The following is a 17,707-nucleotide window of genomic DNA, read 5'->3' on the forward strand; positions in this document are numbered from 1 at the left end:
AATAGGGTCAGCGGGGTCTCTAGCTCACCAGTGCTTGTTTTCTAGCCCTGTACAATACGTTTCCAAGGGGAAGCTGCCAACCCTTGGTGCCAATATCAGGCTATTGACCTGCCCTGGCATTCAATTCCCTCTTTTTCTTGGTTTTGATGTGAGAAGATGATCTCCTGCCCACCACCCTCCTTACTTCCACCTGGGAGTCCAAGGTCCTCGTGCGGGCAACGTACAAGCTGGACACCCTTGTGATTATTTCTTACCCTAGCTGTGTGTGGAGATGCAGGTGGGTAGGAGAGTACATTATTATATGCTTCCAAAGTGGAAGGGAAAGAACAGCACATGATGGTGATGCCACGGTAGTGGATGAAAATACAAAGAGGAAGTTACTACACACAGCGCTGTCAAATGCTATAAGTAGATCAACTGGCGAGGCAGCTGTATATAAATAATCTATGTTCTTCCTTCTGACATGGGGACAATTTCAGATGAATATCATTTTTCCCTTGACAGCAGCACTTTCAACACCAGTAAGCTGTAATTATTCTAGTACTCCAAAGCCTTAACCTGTCAAAATGAACGCTGTTCCATATAAAAAACATCGTACCAACCCTCCAAATTATGTACACCAGTAAATAAGACTGACTGATTCCATATTTAGTCCTCCTAATTACAAATTGTTAAATAATATCTTATCCTCCTTTTGCCCTAACACATTTGTTAATATTTATATACTTGATTCTTTAGTCTATTAATATCATGACTTCTCATTTGTTAGTCATCCAGACAGGACTAATTTTACATATTTTAAAATTAGTAAGTTTCTGCTGTATTTACACACACTTCTGTACCGCCATTATTACCTTATCGCTATTATAATTTGCCATCCCTAAAGTTCTTTGTTTCCTACTTCCTTATCTTATGTACATGTTTGTAAGCAGGTCCTGTAAGCAAAGTTTAATCCGTCAGGAGAATTACTAATAAAATTTAGCATTCTGTTCACATTAATTACAGGTCTGGTTTAGTTTTATTAAATACTATTTCAGGATGTAGTTTGAGAAAACTGCCACTGAGTTCATTTTCAGAAGTTAAAATGTGCTTACCGGTCTGTCTGGAGAACACTGATAAGATGTTCCATAGCCTGGAACCCCACCTCCAGGCGATATTTCTGTCCAGAAAATAAAACATTAAGAGTAGTATTAAAAATGAAATTAGTAATATTGTGCAAACTGCAGACAACACTTTTAAATGGAATGCCACAAAAGGCACTGTATACGTTCATGGCACTATAGAAAAAAATACAACACATACCTTTGATAATGATTTTAGAGCACGTACGGCATCCCTTCGATCATCCAATAAAGTAGATGAAGCTACGCGGTCACAGAGTTTCTGAATCTAGAACAAACAACATATAGTTGCATCAAGAGAGATCCAGTAACAGTAATTCTATAGCAAGTTCAAGATCCTCCATAGCCAGCGTCTCAGAAAACTAGCATGAAACAACTGACTATTTTCCTATTTCTTTTGTTCGGGTGGTAAATTAATTTACTGCAGAACAGAATACTTGGAAAACAGAATATAATGATTGAGATATAAAAATCTAGAATGAGACAAGAGTGAACTCAAAGTTCACCAAGGACCAAAGTAAGAACCAGTAGAGATTCCTAATAGAACATTTAATTTTAGAAATTCTGCTGAACATGCCAGTTCTTTCTATCCCACTTCACTTTTTAGAGAGAACAGCTTGTTTAACTGGATCTTCACATACAGATGAACGGTGAAATGACTAACTCCCACCCACAGTGACCAGCATTCAGCCTTCCCTAAAGCCACACTCTGCACACAGGGAGCTTTCTGATGTTCTGGATCTCAGCGCGTGCACCCAGAGAAGTAGCCACAAGGTGATCTTTAGTTACAGAACACAGAAAGCTCTCGCTGGACTGTTGGCCTTGTCTGAGCAGTGACTTTTTGCACCAGTGCAGATACAGTGTACAGAGCAAGGATTTTCACTACTGCAATGGTATTAGTGTAGGCACACTTGTACAAAAAACAACAAGTGTAACCAACACAACTCTTGCTGTGAAGTAAAGTTACGCCTATTGTATAAACACACTGGAGAGCTTGACTCTCGTTCAGTTAGACCTCTTGACTGACTCGTGCAACTTTAGAGAAAGCCTCTTTGGTTATTTAACTCACGAAGGAGCAGGATAACGGTAACCTCATCCCGCCCCAGTGACATTATTGTTGGTACCTTTTCCTTAGTATCTAAAAACTGTCCTCCTTTTCAATCAGACACTATATTATTTATCTGGAAATTAAGCTTTTTCCAGTTACATATGAACTAACCCTACCTTCACAGGACTTGTGCATCCCATAGGACTCTAAAGTTACTTGACCAAACTATATACAGCTTTAATATAAAAAGAACAAGATTTATTGTGGTAGTGTTATCTTCATACAGAGCCAGAATGCACGTACCTGGCCATGCAGCCACAGAACCCTTGTAAGCAGTACTGGCTACAAGAGAGTACACATATACTTGACCCTCACGCCCTGCAGTCTATCCTGTAGCCACCCTTAATTCCCCCATCTAAACCATCTCTCAGTTCCTCTGTCTCTCTCCAGGAGCAACAGGATTTAAGCTACACAGAAAAGGGAAGATCAGCAGGGCTTTGTGGAGAACAAGCATTACTCTGGTTCGTTAGTTTGCTTCACAGAGCCCCACTCTGCCATTCCTCAGTAAGCGGGCTGAGGAACATCCCTAGCTGGATACTAATGGAAGCACTACTTCCCCAGAATCCAAGTCTCATCTCAATGCAATATCCAGAAAATAGCCGTACATTGATTATACAGATCACTGATAAGCACATGTGTGAAATATATGCATCTAAAGCTGCCACTCTTGGCTGACCAGGTTCTTACACATTCAGAGACAGACTTTGGCTAGAGGAGGTTGAGTATGAAGCCCTTTTCAGAGTCACAGCAGACCAACATAGCAGCCACGTAAACCTCAAATGCACAAAGGACACCTTTGTAGTCGTTGAAAGTTAAACAACATTTACAGTAAAGAACAAGATACCAGATCAAAACTTTTGTGCTAGATGAATCTCTGGAATGTAAACTGAATGTATACATCTCTAATCTAAGCTAGTAAGGAATCAACTTCAGTAAAATCAACAAAAGGTATTTCTAAACTGTATGAAGAATGTCCGAACAGGGGTGTCAAATCTATACTGGTTCAAATCTGTGATTAGACAAAGCCTCCCTTAAGTGAGCTTTTCAAACCCTCTTTACATATCAATGCAGCAAAAAAGGATACAAGTCTGATGGGCTGCTTGGTTTTATTTAAACACATCTTTGGAAGCCAATGTTAAGAAACATGATTTTTCTCTTCAGAAACTTGCTCAGTGTCTGAGATTTGAAACTAACAAGGTCTGTCTATGGAGAGTTTACACGAGAAGAAAAGTTGTCAAGTGTGGGGTTTGGGTTTTTTATTTATTTATTTATTTTTGAGTTAGAGGGGAACTGAAAAACATCAATTGCCCAGATCAGAATAAAACTTTTCATGTGAAAAAGCCTCAGTGTGTTTTCCCCATCAAGAGCATCTACACAACATTTGTCTTGATATAAAAATGTACTTCAGCATTTCCCCCCACACTCTGATTTTGGGTTCAGTAAAGGAGAATTGAGATTTATTCTGAAATAATGGCAACCTCGCAGTCATTTTGGCGTTCTTGCACTGAGTCTTGAAAAAAGGCAGACTTCAAACATCAAAATGTACCCATGTTTCAAATTGTGGCACAGTAATTTATTTGGTCTGAGGCAGGAAGCTGGCAGATTTCTAGGAGTAGCCATTTAAGACAATTTCAAAAGCCATTTTCAACAGTATCTGGGAAAAATAAATCTACTGAGACTATTAGCTTCTTCACGGTTGACGTTAGAAGGGAGCTGGGAGTCAGCCTTATAATGAACTCTGGTTACAGCGTCAAGTATGGAGCTACCAGCTATTCTCCACGGTGGTTCTTGCCACCAAATCATGTATGTCCAATTGTAGTTGTTACACTGGCGGAAATAATTCAATCAGCAAATCTTGTAGGTTGCCAGGAGGAGTAATCATTTCAGTGGCAGTGCTGACACTGCTTGTTGGCCAAAAGGCAAGGGTTCCGATTTGGACTGTGCTAGTAACTTGCACACAAAATCCTGTATTGATTCCAGGACAAATGTTTCCATGCATAGAAAAATTGGAATATCTCAGAGCACACACCACATCTTGTATACGAACCACCTCATTGACGAATTCTTTTTGTACCAGTTGGGCCCAGCCTCTTTTTGTGTTGTTGCTATCAATTGTAGCACAGCATTCACACAGCCACCATCCATTATGTTTTGTACAACAAGCCGGATTAATTTCTAAGCCAGTTTCAGTTACTAGGCGCACAGTGGGATAGTGCTGTATGTAAATATCATCTAAAGAAGTTCCCACGCTGTTGGCATAGTACACTTTGACTGGCCAATCTTGTAATTTTAATTGTAACAAGCTTTGCTTGATGATTTCAATGAATTACATCAGGGTCACCAGTGTTGTTAGACGTTCGGCTGCATGTGTTCTCTCTGTGTGCTGTCCCAGCTCTGTGCAGACAGCCAGCACAGCAGACCTTGAGTGAACCACCCAATGACCACAAGATCTGTTAAGATACGAAAGCACCAGGCCAGGTTTATTGTCAACAAAGCATGGCAGACTCTATGAGGATACGAAGACATGTTTGTCCGTGACAATGGATGCAGCTCGTTAAATGGTGGGACTTTCCATTCCCTCCCTCAGCTGGACCAAGACACTCTCTCAGAGATATCTCTTTGTACCCTGATACAAACAGGTTACGTACTGCCCCTCTGACGTAGTTAGTTACTGCCCCCGACATAGCTAGTTATCACCCATCTCCTTGTACATGTTGGTTCGATTAAAACATCTGTATTCATCACACTGTCATCCTGACCTTACCTTTTAGGAGGGGTCAGTATGTTCCTGTTATCCGTGGGGAATGTTTTTGTACCATCTTCGATATCGTGATGTTCTGGTACCACTCTTCTGGAATGTGTTTGCATGAGTACTCGGTGCCCTGAGCACTGCTTCGGAATGTGTGTTTCTGCAATACCAGCCCTGTTCTTGCCAGATTCTGTGAACTTGCAAACAGGCAGAGCCTGACTTGTGCTAACTTTGCTTTATATTGGCAAAGCTTGCCCACTACTTTAGCTCAGGCCTCATACCAGGCCTTTAATACAAAGGCTTCTATCTCAGGCTCTCTTCCTACTACAGAAGAAATTTAGAGTTAGGCTTGTTTATAAATCTTACCTAGATATCCTGTATAGGGTTATGATTTTGTCACGGAGGTCACAAAAGTCACGAAATCCATGATTTCCAGAGACCTCCGGGACTTGAGCCCCCACCGCCTGAGAGCTCTAGGGTCGCCCGCCGCCCCTGGGAACTGCGGGGGCCCGAACTCCCAGCCACAGAGGGAGGCAGGGATGCCCCACATGCAGCTCCCAGCTGGGGCGGAGGCAAGGGCGCCCAGAGCTCAGGCACCCATGGACACCCTGCAGTTCAGAGCCCCGAGCTTGGAGCCGCTCCTGGCGGTGGGGGGATCCTGCACCTCTGAGCCAGACCCTCCTGGGTGATGTGGGGAGCCTGCAGCCCCCCAATTTGTCATGCATATTTTTAGTAAAAGTCACAGAGAGGTCACAGGCTTCTGTGAATTTTTCGTTATTGCCTGTGACTTTTACTAAAAATATGCATGACAGAATCTTAGCCTTAATCATGTATACTATAAACAGATCTCAAGAAAAAAAATGAGCAATTTCTTTAGGTGAAGTATTACTCTGTGAAACCCACCAGGAAATGGCAAGGAGGAGTACAAACACGAGGCACAAAACGGAGATAAATTTTAAATTGTGTAAAGGAAAAACCTCAAAATCACACACTGTAAATAAGTTTTCATATGAAACAGATATCAGCTGTTACAAATGTCAGATATTAGAAGTTGTTATTTCTCCCCAAAAATCAACAGCCTAACTGGTATCAAAGTTTGTACAATCTTCATTTTTTCCATTTTCTGGTTTTAAAGGAAAGGGCACCGTTTTACTCACCATATAATACAGTATATAGTCTTTCATGCAAGGATCTCAAGTCACTTTACAGACATAAATTAAGCCTTGCCATCTATAATATATCTTATCTGTTTTTACAGATGGGGATGCAATGGAGAGGGAATCGTACAGCAGGCCAGTGTCATAGCTGGGACAAAAACTCTCGACTTCCTTTCTCTAACTACTCTCTTCTACTTTATGAAAAAAGTCACTGATTTTAATAAATTTATATAATTTAGCTGTGTTTTGATGTACTCAGACCTTAAACTGAGGAAATTTTCCAGTGTTTATTTTACATAGAACACATGAAGGTTTGCATAACAAAGTTAGACTTACCCTAATAACTTAAACAATTTCATCCTGATCAAAAACTAACCCCCTGCCCTCCAAAGCATGGACTGCAACAAATACAGCAAATCCTATTTATAAAGAAAGTGACAACAGCATTTTCAAGCCACTGGAGTGATTTTGGCTTGCCTGTAACTGTAACTAGCCTGAAGGTGTGGACTGTCCACTCTGTCCATTGTAAATGTTCCTTTCTGGATAGCAGAGTGTGTCAGAGGGATTGTCTACACCACAAAATTAGGTTGAGTTAATTTAGGTCAACGTACAGCCACTGAATTCAATCGGCTGTTGGTGTCCACACTACACTCCTTCTGTCAGTGGAGCGCATCCTCACCAGGAGTGCTTGAACTGACTGAAGTGGGGGCATTGTGGGGCACTGACAGCCCCATGGGGCTCACAACTGGAGCCCCTCACCCGCCTGGGGTGACAGTCCCAGCTGTGAGCCCTGCCCCAGCTCAATTTCACAGCACAGGGACTACCAGTGTGAAATTGACATTCTTGTCAATTTCATGATTCCAACTGTGAGCCCTTGCTGCTAACAGAATGACAGCCAACAGCCTAAGTAATGCAAGTAATGTCAGTAATGCAGTGTCTACAGCAGGGGTCGGCAACCTTTCAGAAGTAGTGTGCCAAGTCTTCATTTATTCACTCTAATTTAAGGTTTCGCACGACAGTAATATATTTTAACATTTTTAAAAGGCCTCTTTCTATAAGTCTTTAATATATATCTAAACTATTGTTGTATGTAAAGCAAATAAGGTTTTTAAAATGTTTAAGAAGCTTCATTTAAAATTAAATTAAAATGCAGAGCCCCCTGGACCAGTGGCCTGGACCAGGGGCCAGGACCTGGGCAGTGTGTATGCCACTGAAAATCAGCTCGCATGCCGTAGGTTGCCTACCCCTGGTCTACAGGGACACTGCCTCTCGCTCTATGCCTTTAGTGGAGGTGGAGTTATTATGTCAGTGTAGCAGGGCACTTACTTGAGTGGAAGCAGCATTCTAGTGTAGACACTGACATAATTAGGTCGACATAAACTGCCTTACATGGACCTAACTCTGTAGGGTAGACCAAGCCAAAAACATATAAGATCCTGTTCTTATGCACAAGATATTTGTCAGTTTCACTCCACTTACTTGTTTATAACAGGAAAGGCAAAGAGATAGAGCATGCAAGCATCTCTGAGCCAAAACCAAGCTGTCCAGTCTATTTTCAGAGACAATAACCTAGAAAATACTTCTGTAACAGCAAACTTCAGCTATGTTTCTAATTAGAGGTTCTTTAATATTTTACCCACAGTTTAATCAATCATTTCTCTTGTCTTTTATCTTAAAAAATGATAATTTTGGAGGGTATTTTTACATTTTGAACCCTGCATAAGGAATCAGTTGCTAAATTCTGCACTGAAACCTTCTAACCCCCTCTTTCAAGAACTAGTCACTCAGGTGGTGAACTTTTATGGTGACTAAAGTGCCACTTCAATTTGGTCTACAGAATAAATGCAAATTGTAGTTGAGCTATGTTTATCTTGAGAATGTTACTCACAAGGGGCAGAAAAGCATGACTTGTTTCTTCCTCACCAAAGCCAAATTCTGCTCTCACTGCAGATTTACAGGGATGTATTTAAAAGCCTAATCTGACTTCATGTTTGAAAAATGTGGATCATTAGGGAAGAGTTCTCCAACACTGCTACATAACTGAAGCATAAGGTACAGCACAGGATCACCACCAGAATTCTGTTTCTTTCAGAACCACTGTCTCAGAATAAAAGAAATAATTCCCATGTTTATTTCCTCCCCCCTACTGTTCCTCTGCTGTCAACGGCCCACCTTGATTATCACTTTACAGTGTGCGTGGTAACACCCATTGTTTCATGTTCTCTGTGTATATAAAATCCCCCTACTGTATTTTTCACTGCATGCATCCGATGAAGTGAGCTGTAGCTCACGAAAGCTTATGCTCAAATAAATTGGTTAGTCTCTAAGGTGCCACAAGGTCTTTTCTCCACTCAAGCTACACTCCAATAGGCTGAACGTCCATCGGTTTAAGGGCCTCCGGTAAACACCACATCTCCCAGTCAGGATAACTAGTTGCTCATGCTTAAATTGTAGTGTAAACAGAAACTAGCCGTGTCGCTGTAAGAAGCCTCAAGACGGGGGTTTAGCCCGGTTACAACAACCGGGTTTCACCCCGTCTCCGGGGCAAGCTACCTTTGGACGCTCAGACACCACCACCTGTGTTGCAAGTCCCCGGGCTGCCGCGACGGGCGGCCAGCAGGGCCCAGGCTGGGGCAGGATCGCTGCGCGCGGAGGAGGAACACGCCCCAGCCGGAGCCGGGGAGAAGCCGCGGCCCGACCTGGGAGCGCAGGCCCCGCTCAGCCTGGGGAAGGGGCACCGCGCCCGCTCCGGGGCAGAGCCGCAGACCCAGGCCCGGAGCTGGCGCTCCCTGTGCCCAGCACCCTGGGCTCTGCGCCGGGGCGCGCCCCAGGCCCCGCGGCGGGCGAGACGGGCGGCGCTCCGGGGCCCTGCGTGGGCGGGCCCGGCTGCTCCCATCGCAGGGGGCCCGGGCCCGGCGCTCCGGGCGCTGGCGGAGCCCTGGAGGCGTCGGGCCCCGCGGTGCGGCGTCCCGGCCCGACTCACCGTCTCGGCCCCGGAGGGCTGGGCCCCGGCGCTCTGCCCCCCCATGACGCCCCGCAGGAAGTTCATGGCGGGCCCGCCCCGGCCCGGGGTCGCGCTGCCCTGGCTGCGGCCCCGCTCGCTCCGGCTCCCGGGGACGGTGGCAAGTGCGGGCCGCTCCCGGCTCCACCATCCGGCCGCGCCGGAAGCAGCCGCGGCGCCTGCGCCTGGACGTGGCAGCGACGTGGCCGCTCAGAGGGCGAGAGAGGCGGGGCAGCCCCGCTGGACCCGGTCCCCGGCCCGCGCTGGGCGCCGGTGGGGGAAGGGCCGCCGGAGGGCGCGGGGCTGAGGGGGGCGTGAGCTAGGAGCAGCCGCCGCAGGCACGTAGCTCCTGAGCCCCCCCCCCCGCTCCCCCTACAGCGCCCCTGCCCCCTACTCCTGCCCCCACAGCACCTGCCTGCACCCCCAAGCCCTCCCCCAATGCCAACACACAGCACCTGCGCCCCCCCCTTTGGCCCCCCACTCCGTGCCTGACTCCCAACACACAGCACTTCTGCTCCCACAGTGCCTGAGACCTGACCAACACCTATCTCCTCTGACCCCTTACAACACCTCAGCCTCCCACCTGACTGACACCCAGCACCTGAACCCCCTCACACTCGCCAACTCCCCCCATACAGTGTCTGAACCCCACCCACGGCACCCGAGCCTCTCCCAGAACTGACACCCCACATGCACCCAGCCCCTGAGCCTCCCCAGCCCTGACCAACACCCTCCCCCCCACCCCATGCACAGCACCTAAACACCCCCCAGCCCTGACCAACACCCACATGCAGCACTTGAGCCTCCCCCACCCTGTCCAGACCCTCCCACACAGTACTTCATCCTGATCAACCCTACAGACACACACTGACCAACCCACACAGAGTATCTCAGCCTCCCCGTGCACCCACTCCACACACACTGAGCCTCTGAGGGCATGTCTACATTACAAACTTAAGTTGACCTAACATAGGTTGACTTACAGCTACCACAATAATTACTGTAGTTTTTCATGTCCACATTACCCTCCTTCTGTCAGTGGTGCGCATTCTCACCAGGAGCTCTTCCACCAACTGAAGAGGGGCAGTGCGGGTGGTGGTGGGGGGCACCCAGCTCAGAGAGTCTCAGGGGGTACCTGAGCTGTGAGTTAGGGGGTTCACAGCAAGGAGCTTATCACCCTTTATTGTTAATTTCAGGGCTTCAGCAGGCAGCTGTGAAATTGACAAGAATGACAGCCAACAACTGACATAATAAGGCAGTGTCTGCAGGGACACTGTGTCGCCCTAACTACGTCAACATAATAAACCCGATGCCTCTTGTGGAGTTGGAATCATAAGTGCCCTGCTTCAGCAACATAAACCCTATGCCTCTCATGCAGGTGGAGTTAGGTTGGTGTAGTTAGGGCATTACAGTAAGCGTAGACATTGACATAATCAGGTAGACCTAACTTCATAGTTTAGACCGGGCCTGAGTCCAACACACAGACCAAAACCCCAACTCTCATGTTACATTGTACATTACCACATATGCACACCCCATCCCTCCCTCAAACACACACTGACCCATCCTTTGTCACACACTGACCCACACAGCTTCTCCCCTATCCCACACATAGCCATTTGGAGCAGCATCATGTGTAGGATACGGGATTAGACAGGCTTTTTGTTATGTTCTTTCCCATTGAGAAGCTTGGTGACTATTAGGAAAAGCAAGTTGGTACACTCATTCAAAGAAGAAAAAAAATGATTCCTTTAGAAAGGGCAGTGTTTCCCCCCCCACTTCCTTTTACAGTCACCTCTTCCACTCTGTGCTCTAGTTTCCAAACTGAAATTGGCTGCTTTCTGAGTGTTTTGGTTTAAGCTGAAACCTTTAATCATTTGGAATTGTTCATAGCAAGGAGATACTTTACTCCTAATTGAAACTTATGATTATTACATAGAGCAGTTGTAGTGGGAGTCAGAGAAATGTTACACCTAATTCCAGTTGAAATCTTTACCTCCCCCTACCCCAAGTGTCTGAGGACTTCCTATCCATTTTGAATTCTTCCATTGTGCAGCATCACCCTTTCCCATGCGCAGCATTTCTTCTCCCTCAAACCAGGACCAGATCAGGTAGATAAGGAGACTCACTTCTGTATTTACTTTTATTTGGGTGACAGGGGAAGAAGAGAAAACAATCCTGGTCTCTAGAAAGTTATAGTCACAGGTAGGCTCCAGCAACTTTGAAAAGTATCTATGAAAGGAAGAAAAAACCAAGTTTAAGATGACATCTCAAACCTTTCTAGACCACTAATATGCCAACTCTTGCTTAAAAAACCCCAGACACATGGAAGAGGTAGAGGTGAAAGTAAGCCAGTAGGGTACAGTGTACCAGTAAGAGCCAGTACGCAGCCAAACGTACCGGCAGGGGCAGCTTCTCTGGGGCCCGGCAATTTAAAAGGGCCCAGGGCTCCCGGCAGTGGCCATAGCCCCAGGCCCTTTAAATCACCACCCGAGCCCTGGGGTAGTGGTACCAGCGTCCCAGAGCCCTTTAAATCACTGCTGGGCCACTCTGAAGGGCTGGCTAGGGGAGTCTGGCCCCCCAACCATGCCCTTTCTGCCTGAAGCCCCGCCCTTCCCCTTTCTCAGGGCCTCGGCTGCCCTGCATACTGGTAAGTCCCTTAAGTTACTTAACCTCTTTCCAGGGGTGAATTTAAAATATCTGTACTTCCCTTTCATAGAATCATAGGCTATCAGGGTTGGAAGGGACCTCAGGAGGTCATCTAGCCCAACCCCCTGCTCAAAGCAGGACCAATCCCCAATTTTTGCCCCAGATCCCTAAATGGCCCCCCCAAGGATTGAACTCACAACCCTGGGTTTAGCAGGCCAATGCTCAAACCACTGAGCTATCACACCCCCCCCCCTTTGTGATGTTCCCCCAGGGTTGTGAGTTCAATCCTCGAGGGGGCCATTTAGGGATCTGGGGCAAAAATTGGGGATTGGTCCTGCTTTGAGCAGGGGAGTGGACTAGATGACCTCCTGAGGTCCCTTGCAACCCTGATACTCTTTTGTTGTTGGGTAGGCCAGTGCCCTTTGTTCCTGTGAGGCTGGGCTGGGTTTGTCCCATACATGCCCTGAAGAGGTGTGAACTGCCTCTCTGTTCTTGGAGAGTTTTCTCCTGGGCTCACTTTAAGCCATGGGGATACATTTTCAGCCTCAGAACTATATACATAAAATTGTAACCTATAACATTACTGTAACATCTCTATAACAACCATGCTCAGTGCATCATGAGCCTTCCAAAGATACCCAACATGACAAACTTTGCATTGAATACCACACAAGCATTTTATAAAGATGAACATGGGGGTGTAGGGTGTTCCTCTAAGGTACAGAGGATCACACCCTTCTTAAGGTAGGGGAAGTTAGTAGTTAAAAGCTGATTTGTGTATACAGTATTCTTACTAGTTTTGATTCAGTTTAAAGTTTTGCAGGACTGATGTAATTTAAATTTTCCCCACCTAACAACTTTCTAAGTACCTGTTTTCCTATGTATGCAGATGGGATCAGAAGTGTTCAATTCATATTCTGATTTACCTAGCAAGATGACAGCTTCCTATTTTGTTGTTAGTTTTTAATGGTATTTTAGATATTTTATTAAATAATTAGAAAGAATAAAACCTAAGTGACTAGATTAGAAGATTGCATTAATGTCACTTCAGAAGGTACAAATTGAGAATTACAGGCTCTCAAAATTATTTTTTAAAAAAATTACAAGTCTGAAGATCAGATTTTTCCTATTATTGTGGTTTGAGAACCAAACACTGTAGCCAGCAATACACCTAAACAAAAATCAGTAACTCAGTTTTTTAACTGCTATGATACTCCAAGCTATCTGTTTTCACTGTGCTAGAAATATTGTATGTTCAACTTTGACAGGAATACCCTAAAAAGGTTTTTATAAAAAAAAAAAAAACACAACAACTTCCACAGATCAATTGTCTCATACTGAACACTAACTTCCACATTTGCAATAGGGGAAAAAAAAAAAAAAAAAACTTTGAGTTGACATTTCATATGGACCCTGGGGAGTGGGGGGGGGGGGGGGACGGGTAGCCATATGTCCCAGGTCAGCAGTACCACCTATTGGTGAGGGTCCTGCACTGCTGTGCTTAGTAGCTACAGTCCCCAGGGGGAAAGTGGAACCCTAGCCCACCCTACTTTACAACGCTCCAACCCAGGGCCCTTCAAAGCAGTAGCCCATATATGTGACCTAGGATCTGGTACCCCTACTCACACTTCCTGGGTCGCTTCCTGTACCTGTGTTTGTCTCACAGCTTGGTCTCAGACCTCTCCTGGTTTCCTGCCAGCAGGTTCATCTGCAGCACCCCTTCTCTCAGAGACAGTGAGTCATCACTCTTAGCTAACACAGTCAATCAATGGACTTCCAGCTGTTTGGCTAGGCAGCTAAAACCCAGCAGCTGTTTCCCCACTTACTCTCCTTCTCAGTCAGCCTACATACTGAGCTGCTCCCTTTTGAATGTTCTCACCACCAGGAACATGTCCCGCAAGGGCAAGTGGGTGTGGCGTCCTGCAGGCAGAGCAGCTCCTTAACCCTTGCCTCACCAGTGTGGGGTTGGTACACCCCATCACAGACCTGAGATTTACTAAGCATTGTTTTTATCCCAAAATTGTATTGGGTATGCAAGAGAGTTCTGGTACTCTGCTAATGGCTGGAAGGAAGATCATGTAGGTCTTTAGTAAAAAAATAATTGTTTGCAAATGGTGCTTATGATGAAGCAGAGCCAGCCAGCGCAGCAAGGGTTAAAGAGAATCTTTGGGTCCATCTAGCCCAACCCCGTTATACCTGCAGCCAATGCCAGGCATGGAGGGGGAAGAAAAGGACAGAACCTGGTTCAGTTCAGAGCTGATTTGTAGAAGGGCGGGAGCTAGCTGTTCCTCTAATCGAGGGGATAGATCACTAACCTGCACACCAAGGAGGAAGCAATGTTATCTCAGCTGCAGGAGGCTATAGAGGAGACCCACCCCATAGTTTGAGAACCACTGTCCTATGCTATGCTACCCTATTCCAGGTTTTCTTCTTGCAAGTGCAGCCCCAGTGCATAAAGCAAACAAAGAGAGAGAGAGCAAGTGGTCCCAATATAGCAGTGGTAGAACCCAGGCTAATAATGCTATCCAGGACTTAGTACCATAGCCTTTAATCTTATTGGGATCCAGGAAGTGGGTGGGCGAAGCACCTCCTCTCTCAGCCACGAGTCTTGGGAAACGGGGCAAAATATAAATACTGCCTGCTTTCCTTCCTCTAGGAGATCACGTGTAGGGAGTTGGAGCTGTTGGTAGTCTGGCGATAAGAAAATGTTATTTCATTGTTGAACCTTGAAAAGATTTTTTTCTTTAATTTGAATTTTAACATAAAACTTTGATCACTGGGAAGAGTATGGATTCCCAGCAGAGATTTCTGGAGGGGGAAAACTTTTTGTAGGGATGTTACATCTTTTAAACTTTATCCAAAACCTCTTATTCAGTTTGTTGCTAGATACTTTAGCCATTTAAACACAAATTGCATTGATTTAACTAAAATCAATATTTAAACTGAGCTAAAACAGTGAAAATTCCTGTGTGAACACAATGAAGCTGGCTTATAACTAGTTTATATTGATTTAGCTTAGTTCAGTCAGTTATTGTCTTAAGCTGGTTTATATAGTAATTGAACTAATTAGATTGCTATAATACGGTTTTAAACCAGTTTAAAGTGTTTTCCCCATGTGCTCACATACACAGAGGGTTTATGCTATCATACCAGAGGCTGTGTCTTCACTGCAAAAGTGATTTTTTACATCAAGGTATCTATTGCAATGTAAATCCTAGAGACCAGACAATTTAGTTTTTACCAAGATAGCTAGTTGAGAAAAAGCCTACCCCAGCCCCTCCCACTGAGGGTTCACCTGCACTGGCTATGTTGAGGTAAAACCAACCTTGCCTGGTTGTTACAAGGATTTTACATTGTGATAGGTATCTTGATAGCTATTTTCTGCTGTGAAGAAAATAACAGAACCAATTAAAAATACTGAAGTTAGTTACAATTCCTGTGCTGAAGCCTGCTACAAGCTGACAGGGACCATCTGGCTTTTGGGTGAGAGCTTTTAACAGTGGAATTGCTCACAACAGGTCAGAATGAATCTGCATGTTTTCAGTGCATGACCTCAAACCCATCACTTCCCAATTTTTTTCTTTCTGATAACTTACATACGTTTTCTAATGGAAAGATTGTTGATGGCATGGGGGAATATATTTTTCTAAGCACCAGTAGCTGGACCAAGAAGTGGAGGAAGAACAGGGTCCTTTGTGGATAAATTTGTATTTGGCACCTAAATACAGTGATGGATGCATTAGAAAAGCCTAGTGTAAACTGGAAAAAGCAATGCCCTTTTTGAAGCATTTTCTTCTTGGCAACCAGCTAGCTGCTGCTTGTTCAATTGCTTCCTATCCCCAGGGGATATACTGTTTCCTGGTTCCTCTCTTTATGTTTCTGTGGTTTAAATTATTATATAAAAACATATCCTGACTCACTATTTACCTTGTTCTGCATGGCAAGACCTTTTTCCTCAGCCTCCCTTCCCCAAAAGGAATTTCACAAATACATCACTGGTTTCAAAGTAGAATCTAGTTTGCAAAATCTTTTTTTTAAAATTAGGTAAAGAACTACCACTTCGAAAACACAGGTACTGTGTGTGTGTGAGTTGCACCTGCATCTACATTCAGCGGGTCACTCTTGGCCACAAGACTGCAAATTCCTCCCCCCCAAGCCCGGAGCTAAAAACCTCCTTCCCCCTTACCCTTAAGGTTAGTGCAACTGCCTACTGATTTGCCAATTCCCATCTCCACCGGTCTAATAGCACTGCCCAGGGGACTGGCACTACCCCCACAGCTCATGCCACTGCCTGGGACTGCGAAGCCCCCTTTCCTGATTGCCCCGGCTCAGTGGGTTGGAACGATCCCCGCAGCTAATGCCCTTGCCCCCGCCGGTCGGGCTGGAAGGGTCCCTGCAGCGCGCGCCACGGCCCCGGGACTGCGAAGCCCCTTCCCCCGCTTAGCGCCCCTGCTGGTTGGGCTGGAAGGACCCTCGGAGCTCGTCCTAAGCCGCCGGGCACACGCTTGGGGCGGCGGGGGGCGCGCGCCCGCCGCTCTGCGTCACGCAGGGCGGAAGCAGGTCGCTGCCGTTCAACCCCGCGTGCGGTTCGGCGGGAAGTGAACGTTCCGCAGGCGTCACAGCGAGGGCGCCGTTCATTGGCGGAGGGTGGTGACGGGGGTTCCTGCCCTGGAATGCAGGGCGCAGGGGCGAGACAATAAGGGAGACGCGAAGCGAGAGCCCGCAGCCCGCGCCGCTGCCCCGCTCCCCGAGCCGCGCTGCGTCCGTGCCTAGCCCCCGCCGCAGCCCGCTCCCGTTGGGACCCCGCGGGAGAGGCCGCGCCGCGCTCCGCCCGCCCGCCCGCCGACACGTCCAGGCCCCGGGGAGCGCCCGGCCCCGAGCGCTGCCGTAGGTGAGAGCGGGACGCGGCCGGGGCCTGCCGCCGCGCCGGGCGCCGGCCGGCCCAACAGCCGCGCTGTGCCGGCGTGAGGCGGGGATGCGCGGGGGGTGGGGCCCCGTGGGCCGGGCTGTCGGTGGTGGGGGGGGGGGCCCGAGGCCCTGCGGGCCGGCCCGGGCTGCGCTTTTCCCCTGCGGGCCGCAGCCGTCAGGCGGCTCCTACCCTGCCCCGGCGGAGCCCGCTGCGTATCGGGCAGCTGGAGCCGCCGGCGGGCGTAGCCGGGGCCGGGGCGGTGGCCCGCGGGCAGGGTCACGGCGCAGCGCTGCCCTCGGGCCGGATGCGGGTGGCTCCATACCCCGACTCTGCTTCCCCGCCCCGTGGCCGGCAGCGCTGCCCGCTCCCCCGGGGCATCGCGCCTCCCCGGCCCGGCAGTGCCTCCCCTCGCCCTCCAGCCTGGGCAGCGCCGCCACCGCCGCCTCCTCACCCGTGCAGCCATGTTCCTCCTCGTCCTCCGCTCGGCCGGGTCACCGCTCGCGTGAGGGATGGTCCAAAGCCAGCTGCCTTGGTCCTAAACCCCTTGCGTGGATGCGTCTGCTTGGGTGGAGCTGCTTCTCTCTTCCTACATCTAACACTGTGCCCCCCTCCAACGTGGCTACAGGGGGCTGTCAGACCCTCCTCTTCTGCAGGTCCTGAGATCGGGAACAACCTTCCTGCAGGCTTCAGCTAAACCAGCTCTCACGGAGTATCTTTGCTCAGCATGCTTGGTTCATGCTTCTGTGCCCATTAAACTGAAAGGAGCAGGAAAAAAGGCCAAGGTAGTTTTAGGCAGTGTATGCATGGGGATCCCAAAGTAGGCAGGTGCTAGTTTTTCTGTTTTCTTTCCGATCACCTCTTTAATATTCAGTTTTGAGTGCCACTCTTGGAAAAAGGGACAGACTGGAGAGTTGTCAGGGAATACAATAGAAGGGTGCTGCTAGGCTTAATTTGAGGAAAGATGTAATTTGTTTGTGAAAGGGTTATAAAGTGACAGTGGGGCAGGAATAGTG

General features: G+C 47.3%; 2 protein-coding genes across 5 annotated transcripts in view; one reads left to right on the forward strand and one right to left on the reverse strand.

The window, feature by feature from the left end:
• The window catches only part of USO1 (USO1 vesicle transport factor), a 73,404-nt gene extending 56,232 nt beyond the window's left edge, over nucleotides 1-17,172 (reverse strand). For 2 of the 3 annotated variants that reach the window (XM_074950388.1, XM_074950387.1), the window contains exons 1-3: nucleotides 9,119-9,278; nucleotides 1,303-1,389; nucleotides 1,095-1,159 (exon numbers count right to left, since the gene is read on the reverse strand). In XM_074950388.1, the coding sequence (XP_074806489.1) occupies nucleotides 1,095-1,159; nucleotides 1,303-1,389; nucleotides 9,119-9,184 (218 nt within the window). In that variant the 5' untranslated portion in view covers nucleotides 9,185-9,278. Of the gene's footprint in view, nucleotides 1-1,094; nucleotides 1,160-1,302; nucleotides 1,390-9,118; nucleotides 9,279-17,145 lie in introns of those variants that run through there. The other variant, XM_074950389.1, reaches the window with a different exon arrangement.
• The window catches only part of G3BP2 (G3BP stress granule assembly factor 2), a 48,975-nt gene continuing 47,881 nt past the window's right edge, over nucleotides 16,614-17,707 (forward strand). The window contains exon 1 of one of the 2 annotated variants that reach the window (XM_074950390.1): nucleotides 16,614-16,676. The gene's annotated coding sequence lies outside the window, so the exon portion shown is untranslated. The remainder of the gene's footprint in view (nucleotides 16,677-17,707) is intronic. The other variant, XM_074950391.1, reaches the window with a different exon arrangement.

The sequence above is a fragment of the Natator depressus genome, chromosome 4 (assembly GCF_965152275.1).
Source record: "Natator depressus isolate rNatDep1 chromosome 4, rNatDep2.hap1, whole genome shotgun sequence".
In the NCBI taxonomy this organism is placed as follows: Eukaryota; Metazoa; Chordata; order Testudines; family Cheloniidae; genus Natator; species Natator depressus.